Source organism: Chrysochloris asiatica, unplaced genomic scaffold (genome assembly GCF_000296735.1).
Source record: "Chrysochloris asiatica unplaced genomic scaffold, ChrAsi1.0 scaffold00102, whole genome shotgun sequence".
Lineage (NCBI taxonomy): Eukaryota > Metazoa > Chordata > Mammalia > Afrosoricida > Chrysochloridae > Chrysochloris > Chrysochloris asiatica.
Window position 1 is genome coordinate 5231543 of NW_006408620.1, and position 17711 is coordinate 5249253.

The following is a 17711-nucleotide window of genomic DNA, read 5'->3' on the forward strand; positions in this document are numbered from 1 at the left end:
CCCGTCTGCATTTCATTGCATCAGCCCCACCTAGACAGATTGAATACTATTTACTGGAGATTCTACCTTACTCCAGGCCCTCTGGATCTAGGTTCTCTCTTGAAAGCTTGGAAGCCAGTCACTTCTTGCCTTTGTATTCCCCCACCCCCCATTTTGGGTAGCCAATGTCCAAGTTGCCTCTCCCTGTCTACTCTGTGTGTGGAGGGGGTGGGACTGATTCTTGCTGTAAGGACTTGTTCCCTCTTTTGAGCTACTGCTTCCATAGGTGTAGGTCAAGTTCATCTTTGATCTTCTCTTGAATGTTCATTAATGGTAGTTTATTTGGAGCATAGACTTTTTTTTTTTTTTTACAAGTTGGTGGTGTCAGCCCTTTCTTCTGAGGTAGCTCTGGGTGCAATTAGTGGCCACTATATTAGTTAACAGCCATTTGTACCACCCAGGGACTTCTAGTAAGGATTACCCAAGTATCTTTTACTAAGGTAGCTGAAGAGTTGTTGTTAAGTGCCATTGAGTTGATTCCAACTCACAGGGACTCTATATAGGGTTCCTGAGGAGCAGCTAGTAGCTTTGTACCGCTGACCTTATGGTTAACAGTCTAGTGCTTATCGTACAGCGCCACACCAGGACTGACTCCACTCTAAGAGTTTGCGCTTAAGAGTGGTGCTGGAATTCCAAGCCACATTTCAGCTGTTATTGTTAAGTGCCCTAGAGTCAGTTCTGACTCATAACGACCTTGTATAGGGTTTCCAAGGCTGTAAAATCTTAGTGGGAGCAGAAAGCCTCATCTATTTCCTCTGAGCAACTGGAGGGCTTGAACCACTGACCTTGTGGTTCACAGTCTAGTGACTATCACACTCTCACATTCCAACCAGGTGATTTATGTCACTTCACTTGGGGGACAAAAGTGTATATCTTAAAACGTCAGTGGGGCATTTTTCCAAATTCTTGGTTTATTATTTCTGTAGAATGTCAGTGTGTAGCTAAGCCACCTTGCTCCTGTTATCCTCTGGGTGGTCGATTTTGGTGGCAGAAAGATGTTTTCTGTTATTTTTGTACCTTGTTGGACTGTCAGAAATGGTTTGGGTTTGTGTATTTACTGTTTGGTTTTTGGAGTCGTTTGAATGCTGTACAGATAGTTTGGTCAGGTTTGGTAGGTGGCTGAATACATAGGAATGTGAGAACTGGAGTGACCCTAGCAGTAATACAAATACTGAAGCCTAGCTGTGCTACGGGACTGCCTAAGGTTACTTACAGAGTTAATGATACCATAGGGTCTGGTAGCCCAATTTGCCAACTGCTAGTTTCCTGCTCTTTCCGCCACACCATGCTGTTCAGTAATGGAGATAAGGGAATGCCTGAAGCGAATTAACCCAACAGGTGCCACAGCCCAAATAGGAAGGTTTCTGAGAGTGGCCCTGCAATCTGCCTGTCTTCATTTTTCATTCTTAAAGGTTTTTGTAATTATTATGGGGTACTGAAATGCTTGCCATAGTGATCAATTTATAGAGTCATTAGCACATTTAGTGACTTGAGGTATAGGTACTGTTGATCTGTTTTATAGATGAGAAAATTGTGCTAACAAAAGTTAAGGTCACATTTGTTAAGAATGGAGGAGCTAGGATTAGAATCTAGTCTGATTTCAAAGTTTTATTTTTCTAGTAGTAACTGCTACTACTTCCTTGCCTGTGACTTGACATTAAAAGACCTTTTTGGTTGACACCTTCTTTTAAGAAATGGGGCTCATGAGTTTGGACTTTGGCCGCGTCTCCCTTTTCCATCTTAGCCCTGCTGTAGTCATCAGTCCCTCTCAGAAAATGTTGATGATGGAAAATACCTTCAACAGCTAGCTGTTTACCATGGCCTATAACAGTGTGCTTTTATTTATAGTGTGTGAAGTAATGAAGTCTAAAGTCATTGATTATACTACATGTTCTGTAGTCTTCCTTAGCTGACATCTGCTTGTACGATTTCCTGTGTAGTCTATGGAGAAAAATACCTCCGCATGCAGTTGTAGTAAGACCGTACGGTCACCTGGATGTTATAGATGTTTAGTTTCTTACTCAAGGTATACTTTAATATTTAATAGTATTTTCGTAACCTTTTCTTAGAAATTTGGCATATATAAGTTACATTGACCCTATTGAAACAATGGAATGCAGTGAATCTGTAGCTAGAAGCTGGGATTGGTGAGGAAAAATCCCCAATGATTCTGACTCATAGCGACTCTGTGTATGGTTTCTGAGGCTGTAAATCTCTACAGAAACAGAAGCCTCGTTTTTCTCTCGCAGAGCAGCTGGTGGATTCAAACTACTGACCTTGTACTTAGCAGCCCAACATGTAATCACTGTGTCCCCAGGGCTCCGTGGTGAGAAAAGTGAAATGACAGGAATACAAGAGCTTGTTGTCAAGTGCCCATGAAAATGAAGAACAAACTGCTGAAGTGAAGTCAGTACAACTCCTAGAGAGCAAGAATTCAGACAGGTATGAGGATACCTATAACAAATCTCCACCACTCACCTGTCAGTTTGTCACACTGTGGTGACTTGCATGTTGCTCTGATGCTTGAAGCTATGCCACTGGTATTTTGAAGGCTGGTAGGGTCACCATGGTGGACAGATATCAGCTAAGCTTCCAGACTAAGGCAGACTCAGAAGAAGGAGAGACTGACTACTTAGGAAAGTTTAGCCACTAAAACCCAGAATATTGAATACTGAAACATGATAAAGAGCACCAGAAGATTGTTAGCTATAGTGCCAGAAGATGAGGCCCTCAGGCTGAAAGGCACTCAGAGTGGGACTGGGGAAGAGCTGCCTTCTGAAAGTAGAGTTGACTGGAGTAAAGCCTTCGTGAGTTTCATTTGCTGATAGAGCACAACTCAAAATGAGAAACAGCTGTAGACATCCATGAATCATTGGAACATGGAATATACAAAGTGTGAATCTAGGAAGTTTCAAAAGTGAAATGCAATGAATAAACATTGATATCCTAGGCATTAGTGAGCTGAAATGGTGTGGTATTGGCCATTTCGAATCTGACAATCACATGGTTTACTATGCCCGGAATGACAAATTCAAGAAGAATGGTGTTAACATTCATCATCAGAAAGATAATTTCAAGGTCTATCTTGAAGTATAAAGTTGTCTCTGATAGGATACACCTACAAGGAAGATCAGTTAATACCACTATTGTTCAAATTTATGTGTCAATCACTGAAAACAGTGATGATGAAATAGAAGAATTCTACTAACAGTCTTCAGTCTGAAATTGATCAAACAGGCAATCAAGATGTATTGATAATTACTGGTGATTGGAATGCAAAGGTTGGAAACAAAGAGGAAGCATTAATTGTTGGAAAATTAGGCCTTGGTGATAGTAACTATGTTGGAGATCACATGATAGAATTTTGCAAGACCAAACTTCTTCATTGCAAATACCTTTTTTAAACAACACAAAAGATGACTATGTACATAGATCTCACCAAATGGAGTACACAGAAATCAAATTGACTACATCTGTGGAAACAGATGGTAGAAAAGTTCCTTATCAACAGCCAAACCAAGGCCAAGGGCAGACTGGAACAGACCAACCATCAATTGCTTATTTAAGTTCAGGCTGAAGCTGAAGGAAAATGTAAAAGTCCACAAGAACCACAATATGACCTTGAGGCTATCCCACCTGAATTTCAAGGTCATCTCAAGAAGAGATGTGATGCGTGAGACACTAATGACTGAAAACCAGAAGAGTTGTGGGATGACATCAAAAACATCATATAAGAAGAAAGCAAAAAAATAAAATTAAGAAAGAAAGAAAACACTAAAAGGATGTCCAAGGAGACTTTGGAATGCACTCTTCAGCAGAGATGCTTAAGGCAAGTGGAAGAAATGAAGAGGTAAAAGAGCCCAACAGAAACTTTCAAAGGGCAGCTCAGGAAGACAAAGTCAAGTATTATAACACATTTTGTAAAGATCTGGTGTTAGAAAACCGCAAGGTAAGAACACACTTGGCATTTATCAAGTGGAAAGAACTGAGCAAAAACTTCAAGCTTCAGTTTGCAGTAATATACTGTAGGATTCTTTGGGCAAAATATTGAATGATACAGAAAGCATCTAAAGAAAATAAAGGGAATACATAGTCACAGTACCAAAAAGAAATGGTTCATACCCAGCCATTTCAAGGAGTAGAATATGATCGAAAGCCAGTGATACTGAAGGAAGAAGTCCAATGTGCACTGGAGGCATTGGCTTAGAACAAGGCTTCAGATCTTTCAACAAACTGATGCAATGCTGGAGACATTCTCTTTGCCAAAAAATTTGGAAGGCAGCTATCGGGCCAACTGATTGGAAGAAATCCATATTTGTGCCCATTCCAAAGAGAAGTTACCCAGTGGAATACAGAAATCATAGGACAATATCATTAACATCCCATGTAAGTAAAATTTTGCTACAGAAAATTTAAAAATGGCTGCAACAGTACATTGATGGGGAACTGACAGAGGTTTAAGCTGTATTTAGACGAGGACTTGGGATGAGGGATGTCATTGTTGACATCAGATGGATCTTAACTGAAAGCAGAGAATACCAGAAAGATGTTTACCTGTGCTTTATTGACTATGCAAAGGTTTTCAACTGTGTGGATCATGACAAGCTATGGACAACACTGCAGAGAATGAGTATCCCAGAACTCTTAATTGTGCCCATGAGGCAGTTGTTCTAACAAAACAAGGGAATACTGAATGTACATAGACCAAGAGGCAGTTGTTCTAACAAAACAAGGGAATACTGAATGGTTTTAAATCAGGAAAGGTGTGTGCCAGGGTTATATTTTTTTCTCACCATACTTATTCTGTATGCTGAACAAATAATCTGAGAAACTTTATTGTATGAAGAAGAACATGGCATCGGAATTGGAGGAAGGCTCATAAACAACCTATGATGTGCAGATGGTACAACCTTGCTTGCTGAAATCGAAGAGAACTTAAAATACTGATGAAGATTAGAGTTGAGTCTTTGGTATGGGTTGCACCTCAGTGTAAAGAAAACAAAAAACCTCACCGTTGGAAGAATAAATAACATCATGATAAATGTAGAAAAGACTGAAGTTGTCAAAGATTTCATTTTGCTTGAATCTACCATCAACATTCATGGAAAGAGCAGTCAAGAAATCAAATGATGTATTGCATTATGCAAATGTGCACAAGATCTCTTCAGAGTGTCAGTTTGAGGACTAAAGTGTGCCTGACCTCAGCAATGAATAAGGAAGACGGTAGAAAAATTGATGCATTTGAATTGTGGTGTTGGAGAAGAATATTAAAGGTACCATGGGTTTTCAGAAGAAAAAACAAATCTATATTGCAAGAAGTACAACTAGAGTGCTCTTTAGAAGCCAGGATGACTAGACTTTGTCTCATACTTTGGACATATTATCAGGACAGACAGACCTGTCCCTAAAGAAGGACATCATGCTTGATAAAGTGGAGGGACAGTGAAAAAGAGGGAGACCCCAACAAGATGGATTGGCACAGTGGCAGCAACAATGGGCTCTTGAGTAGGATGGTACAGGACCAGGCAGTATTTCATTCTTTTGTGCATGGGGTCATTGAGTCAGAACCGACTCCATTGCCCTTAACAATACAGCCGTAATTGAAAGAAGATTCACATCCTTGAGTTCAGAGGATGGTGAGATAAACGTGGAAAATCAGGTACGACAAGTTTTTACTCTAGTTAAGGAAAATCAGGAAGGGGGGCTATAACTAGGTGTCCAATATGGTAGCCACTAGTTGCATCAAATACATTTAAAATTCAGTTCTTCAACCATAATAACTATATTTCAAGTGCTTAGTAGCCATAGGTAGCTAGTAACTACTGTATTAGACCCTTGCAGAAAGTTCTATTGGACAGAGTTTGTGATATGTGTTTTTCACTTCTGAGCAATGTAATAAGACACTTGTGAAAATAGTGAATTTTTAGGGGCTCTCCCCGCCTCCCCCCCCCCCCCCCGTATTGAACATCACTTAGCTAATAAGGCTCAGAAATCTTAGTTAGGGGGGCTATTTTTTAAACTCTTTCTACTGCTACTGTGTAAAACAGGGTCAGAGGGGCTTTCTTAAATCTACATCTGAAACAATCCAAATTCAAATGTTGACTTACACAATGTGTGCATTAAGCACTTTTCAAGAATTACCCAAATATTTGTGTTTAACATTTGTAGAGCATGAATGTAAACGTAGCTTTCATTACCTGCCACGTGTATGGCCTTGACTTGTTAAGTGTCGTCGAGTCGATTGCGACCCATAGTGACCCTGTACAGGGTTTCCGAGGCCTTGACTTACTTGTACTATATAAATGAGTTGGAAAAGTAGGAGTCTCCATAGTTAAGTCCTTTGATCCATCATCAAATCTTTTTTTTTAAAACAGTTAAAACCAAAAAAACCTCATGAAGTCATTTAAATGAACAGTTCAGTGTCCGTTCGTAATGTGTAACCACCACCTCTTTCTCTCTCTCTTTTTAAAAAGCTTTTATTGTGAATTGAGCAACAGTTTACATGGGAGAACATCAGTTTTGCATTCATCCTATTGTGTTTCCTTTCATTGAAATAGCTACAGTCCCCTCCATGCATCACCATCCAACAGTATTTGCTTTTGTTCCCTCTGGTTTTTGGGTTTTTGTTTTTGATGTACACAAAAACACTTAACCTGGCTGCCAGCACACAGCCTTTCTCTTTCCATGAGTAGAGTCCTCAGCTGCTCTGTCTCTCCGTGTCCTCATCTCTGCCTCCATCTCTGGTGACTGCTTCTCTAGAAGGTTATGATCCCACATTCTGCTTCTGCTCTTCTCCCTTGATGGTCCTAGGGTCCTCTGTTTCTAGACTGTAAGATTACTCCCCCCTTTCTACCTTTACAGTTGTGACAGTCTCAATTAGTCATGATAACAATTACTCACTATTGAATCATTCAAATCTTATGTCCATCTCTTTTCACCAGACCCATCTAGACAAGATGGAAACAATTCAGTGGGGATTCTATCTTCCCCTCTTCCCCCTCTCCCCCAGCCCCGTCCCGCACACTCTAAACTCACAGCCAATTTGCTTTCATCCATCTTTCTCATAAACTACAGTACTGATGTCTCCGTTTATGTTTGGGTATGACACTGGTACTCGCGACAACTTCTCCACTTACCTGAATTGTTCGTGTTTTGAATACTGTATAGGAGAATGTTTCTGAACCGGGAGATAACAGTAGCAACTAGGAAACCTAACTTTTATTCCTTAGGAAATTTCCCAGCTTCCCTTTGACTAGCCATGTGTCACAGTGCCAGACTTGAAAGGTAGAGCCTGATTGATGGTGGTCTCTTTTTTAACGAGGACATTGAGCTCTGTCGCGTTCTAAGCCCAGGCTCAGTAATAGCTAGTAAAAATCTGTCACATGCATTATGGAAACGAATTGAATTGAATGAACAAAGAAAGGTTGTTTGTGCGTGTGTGGGAACTGGGTACAACTAAATAGTGAGAAGTTTACATTTAAAGAATATCTTGTTACACCTGTAATTTTCTTGGTGTATTATTCCAAAAACATCAGTTCACATTACCGTTGGGTTTATAATGAAATCAGGGGCTCGACTGTTTGCCAGAAAGCTGTGGGGAAACCACTGTCTTCTTACTCTTGGCCTGTTAATATCACTGTCATTGCTCGCATGCTAAGTACTCACATTGTCTCTACCTCTGTAAGGAGTCCTGATGTGTCAGATTTGGTTTGAACTGCAAGGCGGCGATTCAAGCTCACCCGCACTCCTCAGAAACCCTCTACAGGGTCGCTATGGGTCGAAACTGACTTGATGGCACTTAACAACAACGTAAGCTATACAGTTTTAGACAAACATATTATAAAAGTAAGGACGACTACGTTTCATTACACTAGGGTCTGGTCTCATGGCCGATGCCACTGTTCTCAAAGGTACCTTACAGCCTTATGTATACAGTGTGTTTGCAAATCTAAGAATTGGTTTAAGGAATTAGGTAGTGAGGCATACATCTATATGGTTTACAAAAGCTCAATTACAATTTATTAAATGATAGGGGAGCCAATCATTTAGGAGTATCCATTTATTAAGTGATGGGCGACCCCTACCATACCAGTAGTGTCAAACTTTTTCTGACTTTAAAGCACTTGGCACATCCAAACTGTGCATCATAACTTAGTATACTGCTACAGTGATTGTCACCAGAGACTGTATCAGAAAGAGCAAGGGGGCATTTGTATGACTTGGAAAATCTCACCGATGATTTTAATATGGCTCTGTGGGCTAATGCGTCAGACTGCAGAGTCATTTGAATTGCAAGGTCGGTGGTTCAAGCTCACCAGCTGCTCCTTGGAAACCCTCTACAGGGTTGCTGTGGGTCGGAATGGACTCGATGGCACTTAACAACATGTGTTAGATGGTACTGACAGTGTCTGTTTCATAGGCATGGGGAGTTACATTAGATAGCCGTTAGCAAGTAAAGGGCTCAGTACACATTGCTAGCTCCTGTTGAGTCAGTTCAACTCAGAACACCCCACAGGTATGCAGAGTAGAGTGCTCCATAGGGCTTTTGAGGCACCAGGCTTGTGTCTTTTGAGGAGCTTCTGGGTGGGTTCAAACTGGCAACCTTTTGGGAAGTGGTCAAGTGCTTAACCATTTGTACCACCTAGGGACATCCCAATTTAAAAATTGTTTTAATTTGCTGCTCTTAAGCTCCACCTCCAATACTGTATGGACTTGTGCTTTCTAGCCCTCTGTGGCCCACAGGAAGATACTCAGTATCTTGATAGAATTGTTACTTGGTGGGTGTTGGGGAATGGAGAGTTTCTTTGTTGAGTATCTTCTAGGTGTCGGGAGTTACTTAATTAACACTAAGCAAACGTAGTCTCTTATTTAATCCACTCAGCAATCCTTTCAGATGGATTTTTTTAATTCCCATAATTCAGGTGAAATAACGGCATTATTCCATTTGTGAGGGGGTTGGCACAGTAATGGGCTTTGTTTCCTTCTGCTGTATGTAGACTCGCTATGGGTCGGAACTAACTCAATGACACCTAACAAGTGACAAGCTAGTTGACTCATTTCTAGGCTGTGTTTTGGTGTTGTAGGATCTGCACTGGACTGTAAGCCACAAGGTCAACAGTTCAAACCCACCAGCTGCTCCTCAGAAAACCCTACATAGGTCACTATGAGTTAGAACCAACTCATTGGCACTTAACAACAATAAAGCACTGTTTTAAGGGAGCATGGTGGTTACATTGGATAAGCATTAGATTGGGAACCACAAGGTTGGTGGTTCAAGCCCACCAGCTGCTCTGCAAGTGAAAGATGAGGCTTTCTGCTCTCACCAAACCTCTAGGTTTCCCTCAGAGATGCTATAGAGTGGAAACCAACTCCATGGCACTTAACAACAAACCACTACTCTATGCTGACTCCCACGTTGATAGAGAGCATATCCAAACTTCATTCATTCAGCCTGGCCTTTCTCTGAAAATTAAGGGCTTTCCCCTCCATTTCCCTTACTCTTAAACGTTTTTTTCAGATTAGAAAATGAATAAAAGATCAGTGGCAACAACGATAACTAAACATAATGTCTGGAGTCCTGGTGCGGCGCTCACTGTGGGGTAAGCGCTGGAGTGTGAACCACAAGACCAGCGGTTCCTCGGAAACTCTGTAATAGGGAAAAGGGTCCCTATCAGTTGGAACTGACTTGACATCAACAGTAGAATGTCTAACGTGGAATCCTTGTTTGTTCCCTGTCAATCTAGTCAAGAGGGTTTTCCCCAAAGCAAAGCCAAACCACTCCCATCTATTGATGCTTACTCGGGGGACCCAGGGTAGAAATGCCCCATGTGGTTCCCAAAGCTGTGGTCTTTATGAGAGCGGACAACCTCTTCTTTTGCACTTAAGCCCTCTTGTCCGTTCCATGCTGTCTTGTACTAGTGTCATGCTTTCTTGTAGTGTTGTTCCACTCTGCTTCCTCTACACACTGTACGAGAACCTTTGTAAGGAACCCACTGAGCATGTCAGCTCTGCTCAGAGAAGCATGACTTTCACTTACTGTCAGGGACTAGGGACTAGAAATTACTCTCCTCAACTCTTCGTGCTACTAGAAAACACTTTTCTTTTGACTTTTTATAGGTGTTAGTACTTTCTGGGCAGTCATTTTTAAAGTTGTTTAATGGGTTATTGATTCATTATCCCTTATTACTTGCTCTGCATGTTTCTCATGACTCCAAGTCCTTTGTCCCTTGCATCCTGGAATTTTTTTGTTTTGTTTTATAGAACATGAGACTTATTTTTAAATATTAGATTGACCATTCATAAAATTACTATTTCAGATAGCTATAAACTTTTCTAACTGCCTTACTCTCAGTTTAACAGTTCATGCTCCAGTTGTGGTCCTTTTTCTGAATAAATTTTATTTACTGTGTTGTTGAGAATATACACAGCAAAACATACACTGATTTAACAACTTAACCTTATTCACTGGCCGTGATTACATTGAGTTGTGCAGCCCTCTGACCATACTTAAATGACTTGTTCTTCATTAACATAAACTCTGTCCCCTTTAGGTCTAATCTTTTCTTTTTTAATGTTATTTGATTTTTTTTTTGTTGTTTTTTGTTACTTTAACTGAAATTTAAAACTATTTTGGCATAGGTTTTTTGTTTTGTTTTTAAAGTTTTTATTGTGGATTGAATGAAAGTTTACAGGGCATATCATCAGTTTTACGTTCAACAAATCATATGCCTTGTTTCATTATGATGATTATAATCCCCTCCACGTGCCATCAGTTAACTATATTTCTCTGTATTCACTTTAGCTTTTTTAAGGAAAACCCCCCACAAAATACACTCAGGCATATATAATAATTTACACCTCCAAAGGGCACATTCTGCAAGTCTGCCCATCCTGGCCACCAGCCCTCATTCCCTCTCTTCCCAGAGTCCTCAGCCACTCCCCCTCTCCGCCTCTGTCTCTGGTGTCCCTGCTTCTCTGAATGTTTCCACAGTCTGCTTGTGCTCTTTTCCCTTGATACTCCTAGGGTCCTCTGTTTCTGGACTGTAAGATTAACCACTCACCTGTTTTTGTTAAACAAAACTTCTACCTTTACAATTGTGACAGTCGCAATTAGTCATGATAACAATTATTCACGATTGAATCATACAGATCTTATCCCCATCTCTTCACCAGACCCATCTAGTCAAGATGAAAACTATTCAGTGGGGACTCTTTCTTTCCTCCCGTACTCTTAAACTAAACTCCCTCTTGAAACCTTGTAAGCCAGTCACTTCGTGCCTTTATCGCCCCCTCACTTTAGGTAGCCAATGTCTAAGTTGCCCGTCCCTATCTACCCTGTGTACAGAGGGGATAGATAGCATTGATACTTGATGTGAAGACTCCTTCCCTCTCTGTTGGTATTTGGAGTTCCTACCTCCATGAGTATTGGTCAGGTTCATCCAATTGTAGCAATTTACCCTTGTTTCCTTTATCCAAAAAAAAAAAAAATTTTTTTTTTTTTTCCAACCTTCTCTAGTCAAGTTCTGATTATCAAGCCATGGAGGCTAGGTCAAATGGGTACTGTCTGCAAGTTTGAGTGTTCTTGTGCATCTCCCCTCACTTCATATCAGCTGGATGCTTCACTCTCAGCTCTAGCCCTCTGTGGTTATGTCCTTGTCCATGGGCTCAAGTGTCCTCAGGTCTCACCACACTTTGGACCAACCAGCCCTTCCTCTTCTCTCTCTCATCTCCAGGTCAGCAGGAGTCCATGGACTGTTTTGAACTCAGCCCATTTCTTCATTGCTCCCTTTCCCCCTCTTCTCACCATTGTGATGTCCAGCAAGCTTACATGCCTGCTTGTGTGTTCCCTTTGAGTTTGTCCTGAAGGAACTTGATTGCTTGCCTTGATGGCCTGATTTCTTTTTTAATTTTTAGGTTTTTGGGTAGATGGGTAGGGTAGTGAGGAGTTATGGTTACAACTATGGCTAGGTCTAGGCAAGACCTATGACTTCACTTAGGGTTATAGTTAGGGTTAGGGTTGGGTTAGAATAGGGCTATGATTGAGGGGTGGTCTGGTTTTAGGGTGACAGGTTTATTTTTTTTTCTTGAAATCAGTATTGCTCCCTTTTTTCATTTTGTGTTGTGTTGCTGCAAACCCGTATCTCTGGTTACCTAGTTTCCATCTTCTGGATTTGTTTTTCACTATGAACCAGCACCACCAGGGTTGTTTTTTGGAGTCCTTGTGTGGTGCTGTTCAATAAACACTGGATTGCTAACCACAAGATTGGTACTTTAAACCCATCAGTTGCTTCTCAGAAACCCTATATAGGGTCGCTATATTTTTTCTGATGCTTCCTCTTGAAGAGAGAAGCGGCTTCAAGCTCACTGATTTGGCCTTCTGTTGGTGCAACTCTGCATTACCTTTTTAGTATCTTCTCTACTTCTGAAGTCTTAAGTAGTAGCCTTCTGGTTAATTGCCGTGTTTGTATGGTTTCCAGTTTTTCTTGTATTATTTACCTGAATTCTTCCTTGCTTTCATCAGTCTTTCTCTCAGTTAATTGAAGGTAACTACGTAGCATTCTTTTAAATTCCTTATCAGGTTGTTGTTGTTGTCAGGTGCCATCGAGTCGGAACCGACTCATAGTGACCCCATGCACAGCAGAACGAAACAATGTTCGATCCTGGGCCAACCTCACTACCGCCGCCACACCTGAGTCCATCAATGATGCCACCTGGCTGATCCATCTCGTTAGGGGTCTTCCTCTTTTTCTCTGACCCTCCACCCTACCCAGCATGACATCCTTCTCCAACGATTGTTTCCTCCGGACAATATGTCCAAAGTAGGAGAGACGAAGCTTAGCCACCCTGGCCTCCAAGGAGCACTCTGGCTGCACTTCTTCCAAAACAGATCTATTGGTTCTTTTGGCAGTCCATGGCACCTTCAGTATTCTCCTCCAACACAACACCACAACTCAAAGGCATCAATTCCTCTACGATCCTCCTTATTCACTGTCCAGCTTTCACATCCATATGAGGCTATTGAAAACACAATGGCCTGGGTCAGGCGCACACTAGTCCTCAAGCTGACATCTCTGCTCTTCAACACTTTAAAAAGTTCCTGTGCAGCAGATTTTCCCAGTGCAGTACGTCGTCTGATCTCTTGACTGCTGCTTCCGCGAGTGTTGATAGCTGATCCAAGAAGAATGAAGTCCTTGACAACTTCAATCTTTTCTCCATTGATAAGAATGTTGTTTATTGGTCCAGTGGTGAGGATCTTTGTTTTCTTGACATTGAGATGTAATCCATATCGAAGGCTGTGCTCTTTAATCTTCATAAGTAAATGTTTCAAGTCCTCTTCACTTTCAGCGGTCAAGGTTGTATCATCTGCATTTCGCAGGTTGTTAATGAGTCTTCCTCCAATCCTGATGCCACGTTTTTCTTCATATCAGGTAGTTTTCATTAATTTCTGGTATTGTATTTTCTGAATTTGACTTTCACTTGTTTGAGGCACTCTGGCTTGTTTCATCACATAAATTGAAGTTCTCGCTTTTCTCTGAGACATTGTGCCATTGTTGTATTTATATTCCATTGATGAGTGTCTGCTTGTGTTCTCAGGCACTTACCACTGGTCTCCTGGTGGATGTGATAGAGACTGGAAGGAAGTCTGAACACAGTTGTGAATTTGCTGTTGGTGCTACTCCGGAAGACACCAAGCCACATGCTCAGGAGAGGATGCCATTGGTCACTGTGTGGGCTGTGGTGGGACTAACCATACCCTGGCTACCAGGAGGGCAAGAGAACACAGAAGAACTCCACCCCGGCCCTGCATCCCTTTGCCTGCAGTCAGGCCTTTGTATCGGCAGCCACTTGCTGTTCCATGGCAGCTGATAGACAGCCTGCCTAGTTTTTGTCTGGCTAGCTACTTCTTTTCAGCTTCCCCCTCCAGTCAGCACTCAGGCCACTCCTCTGCCCTGTCTTCTGAAGCTCAGTGTTCTGGGGTCATCATCTGTATCTATTTCACTTTGTTGCAGAGAGTCTGCAAGATTATCTCAGCAATAGTTTCAGGGGTTCATCCAATCTCAGTGGCTCCATTAAGTCTACAATCCATGAGACTTTGATAATATTTTCTGTATTTTCCCCTTTTTAATCAGGATTCTGCTTTGGAATCTTTGATCCAACTATAAAGTGATGGTAACAAGACCCCACCATTTCTGATCTCTTTGCAGGGGAGGGAACTAGCTGTTCATGTAAGCAGTTAGCCACACTTTCAACATCTTCCTCCTTCCTTGTTCCAGGTGATGAATAGAGACCCATTATTGGGCCTTCAGTGGCTACTTAGAAGCTTTCAAGGCACCGTGCAAGTATGTACTGTGTGTGCAAGGATGTAGGAAGTAGAGGAGAAGTTCTAACCATGTTATTAGACCAGTTTCCTGGAATGTGTCATGAAGCCGTCACCTAACGCTCCAGACCAAGGAGCGTAACCTCACGAGGTGTTTGCTCTTACATAAGCAGCCTCAGCTGTAGCTCCTCTTTTTGTATTGTTGTAAATATATCTGCTACACAACTTTTGCCAGTCCAACTTTTTATAGGTGTTCAGTTATTGACAGCAGTTGCCAGATGGACAACACTGGGAACACTGTGACTCCATGTGATAAGCACTGGACTGTACACCACAAGGTCTGCAGTTTGAGCCTACCAGCTTCTCCACGGAAGGAAGATGAAGCTTTCTTCTCTTGAAGATTTAAAACCTTGGAAACCTAATACAGGGTCACTGCGAGGCAAAACCAACTCAACGACACTTAAGAACTGTGTAACCCTACCCTTAATTCGATTTTTCCGTAACTATTAATGTCCCCTCTCCCCCTCCCTGCTGTCCCTTAGTGGAGTTGTGGTGTGATGCTACAAGATACTAGACTTGGTTCAAACCCACCAGCCCTCCAAACTTGATGGTACTTAACAAAACAAATGGACTACTGGTGTGGTGTTATAGAATAAGTACTGGACTTTGAACCGCAAGGTCAGCATTTCAAACCGGCCAGCTGCTCTTTGGAAACGCTGTACAGGGTGACTGTGGGTTGGAATTGACAGCGCTTGACAACAACAAGGCTGACGTTGCTGGACATCTTTTCATGGGTCTGACGGCCATTTGTATGTTCTCTTTGATGAATTGTCAGTAGAGTCCTTTGTCCATTGTATGGTTTCGTTGCTTTTTTGTTGTTGAAGTTTTACATACCGTTTTATTTTGTTAGATTTTTGTCATATGGTTTCTGAAGATACTCTCCTAGTTGGTAGCTTATCTTTTCACTTTTTTGATAATGTCTTGATGAACAAAAGCTTTTCATTTTTATGAGTTCCCAGTTATTTTATCTAACTTTTGTTGTTGCATTAGATGATCCGTTATTGAACTAGGCCAGACAGCATTGCCCCTGCTTATTCATGTGAGAAGTTTTTGGCATTTGTTTGCATATTCAGGTCCTTAATCTGTTCTGAATTTCTTTTTGCATATGGTGTGAGGATGGATCTTGTTTCATTTTTCTGTAGTTTTCCCAACACCATTGATTGAAGAGACTTCTTTTCCTACATCTTGGAGATTTTTTAAAGCAAGAGTGCTTGTATACTGTAGTATTGTTTAGATTGAGCAAATTTGAAAGTGTCAGTATATACTTGTACTGATTCGCCATAAGTAGATTTGCAATATAGTGATTGGGGGAGTTCAATTATTGGTTCATTGTTCTAGTATATGACGAAATGGGCCTCATTGGAATCACCTCTTCTGCATATGCTGGAAGGAAGCTATATGTATTTCATGAGCCTTAGACAAATGTTTGGACTCCTAGTGTGGCGTTGTATGGATCAGCACTGGACTGTGAACCACAAGGTCAGAAGTTCAAACCCACTAGCTGCTCCTCAAAATCCCAATACAGGGTTGTTATGAATAGCAACTGACTCCGTGGCACTTAACAACACAAATGTTTAGTTTATGAAGTCATACTTACTGTATACAAGCATCTTGATGATAACATGTTTATGATATCTGAAAAGGGCTAATCATAGCTCTCTTAGGCTAGAAGGTCACCAAGAGAGTCTAGAGAAATAGCTGTTTATTTGTTGAGCAAAATCTTATAAATTTGATCTGTGCTGACTTTTATAATGTCTGTGAAGGAAAAGTTTATAGAGCAAATCTAGAGAATATGCATGACTTTATGAATACATTTGAATTAATAAAAATATTTTTCTTAAATTGACTAATTGGTGGTCAGATTTTTTAAAAGTAGATTAAACCAAGACTTTTAGTTTGAAAACTTATAGTTGCCATTGATCTGAACTGTTGAACTTTTTGTTGTATTTTAACAACTTTTGTTTACACTGTGTTTTAAAAGATGGGTATATAGATTTCAGTATTTAATTATGGAACTTATTTCTGTTTACACAGCACCTGTGGAACCTTCTCAAGAGGAACCGTCGTGCGAAGGTAATTTTTCTATGATGTGACTCTTTTAGAATGTAATTGAGAAGACATTGTGTTGTCTAGTGTATAAATCAAGATAGTGTTTTGTAAATATATATCTCAATTTCTTGTCTAGGTTCAAATTCAGCTGTTAGCATGGAACTGTCAGAACCTGTTGGTAAGAACATTTCTGATCATATTAAACAGTAATATGAAACTCTGACACGGTGTTTACAGGGCAGGTGTAAGTGCTATGGTTATTGCAGCGCCTACATTTAAGACTTTGCTGTCAAGATTTCGGAAACTGAATTGTGTATAAACACTGATGTGATACATTTAACGATTGCGAAGTTAGGAGAACTGAGCGAGTACTACTAATGTCAGCAGAAAGAGTAGTATTGTTCCCTGCCCTTTTTTGTAACTTACATAAGTTCATGCCAAACTTCTAATACTTGAAAAGGGAAAGAAGCCCCTTTTTCCTGGGCTGATTTTAAACTCCCCTTCTATTCCACTGCTGGAGCATCTTGACAGTGGAGTAACTGGGCTGTTAGGAATGCCAGCTCTCCTGTGTAGTTTGTTTGTTCTTATGAAAATGAGGCTTCCTTAAGATAGCAATCTCAGTGTCTGCTTGAAAGCCATTGTCCACTTCTGTTGGGAAAGAGGAGTTCCTGCTTGCAGGACACTGGGCAACAGAAAATAGAGCTGAATATATATGCCAGGTTCCATTTGTTGTGTGGAAACATCTGTACATGAAAGTATCAGTTGTAAGTCTTTCCACATACTAAGTTAAAAAATGTCTTATTTCAGTAGAAAACGGAGAAACAGACATGTCTCCAGAAGAATCGTGGGAACACAAAGAAGAAATAAGTGAAGCAGAGCCGGGGGGTGGTTCCTTGGGAGATGGAAAGTCCCCCGAAGACAATGCCCAAGAAATGATGGAGGAAGAAGAGGAAATACCAAAACCGAAATCCGTCGTGGCACCACCAGGTGCCCCTAAAAAAGAACACGTGAATGTTGTATTCATTGGGCATGTGGGTAAGTTAGACTCATGGCAATATACGAAAGGACAGAAGGTATTAGATACATAAAAATACATGTCTCTTTAGCTACTTGGGTATAGTTAGTGAAACCAAACTGAATTAAAAGGCTATGTTTTTTGCTTTGTTGCTTTTAAATTTAAGTTTTAATGTTAATTCTGTCCTTTATTTCAGTAAGAGCAATGTATGTTCTGTATCTGTGACCTAAC

The 17711-nt window shown here is 40.9% G+C and overlaps 1 protein-coding gene across 4 annotated transcripts in view; it reads left to right on the forward strand.

Annotated features, from left to right (window-relative positions):
* The window catches only part of GSPT1 (G1 to S phase transition 1), a 51944-nt gene that overhangs the window by 14061 nt on the left and 20172 nt on the right, over positions 1-17711 (forward strand). For 2 of the 4 annotated variants that reach the window (XM_006867209.1, XM_006867207.1), the window contains exons 2-4: positions 16451-16489; positions 16602-16643; positions 17273-17500. In XM_006867209.1, the coding sequence (XP_006867271.1) occupies positions 16622-16643; positions 17273-17500 (250 nt within the window). In that variant the 5' untranslated portion in view covers positions 16451-16489; positions 16602-16621. Of the gene's footprint in view, positions 1-12702; positions 12732-16450; positions 16490-16601; positions 16644-17272; positions 17501-17711 lie in introns of all 4 variants that reach the window. The other 2 variants (XM_006867210.1, XM_006867208.1) reach the window with 2 other exon arrangements.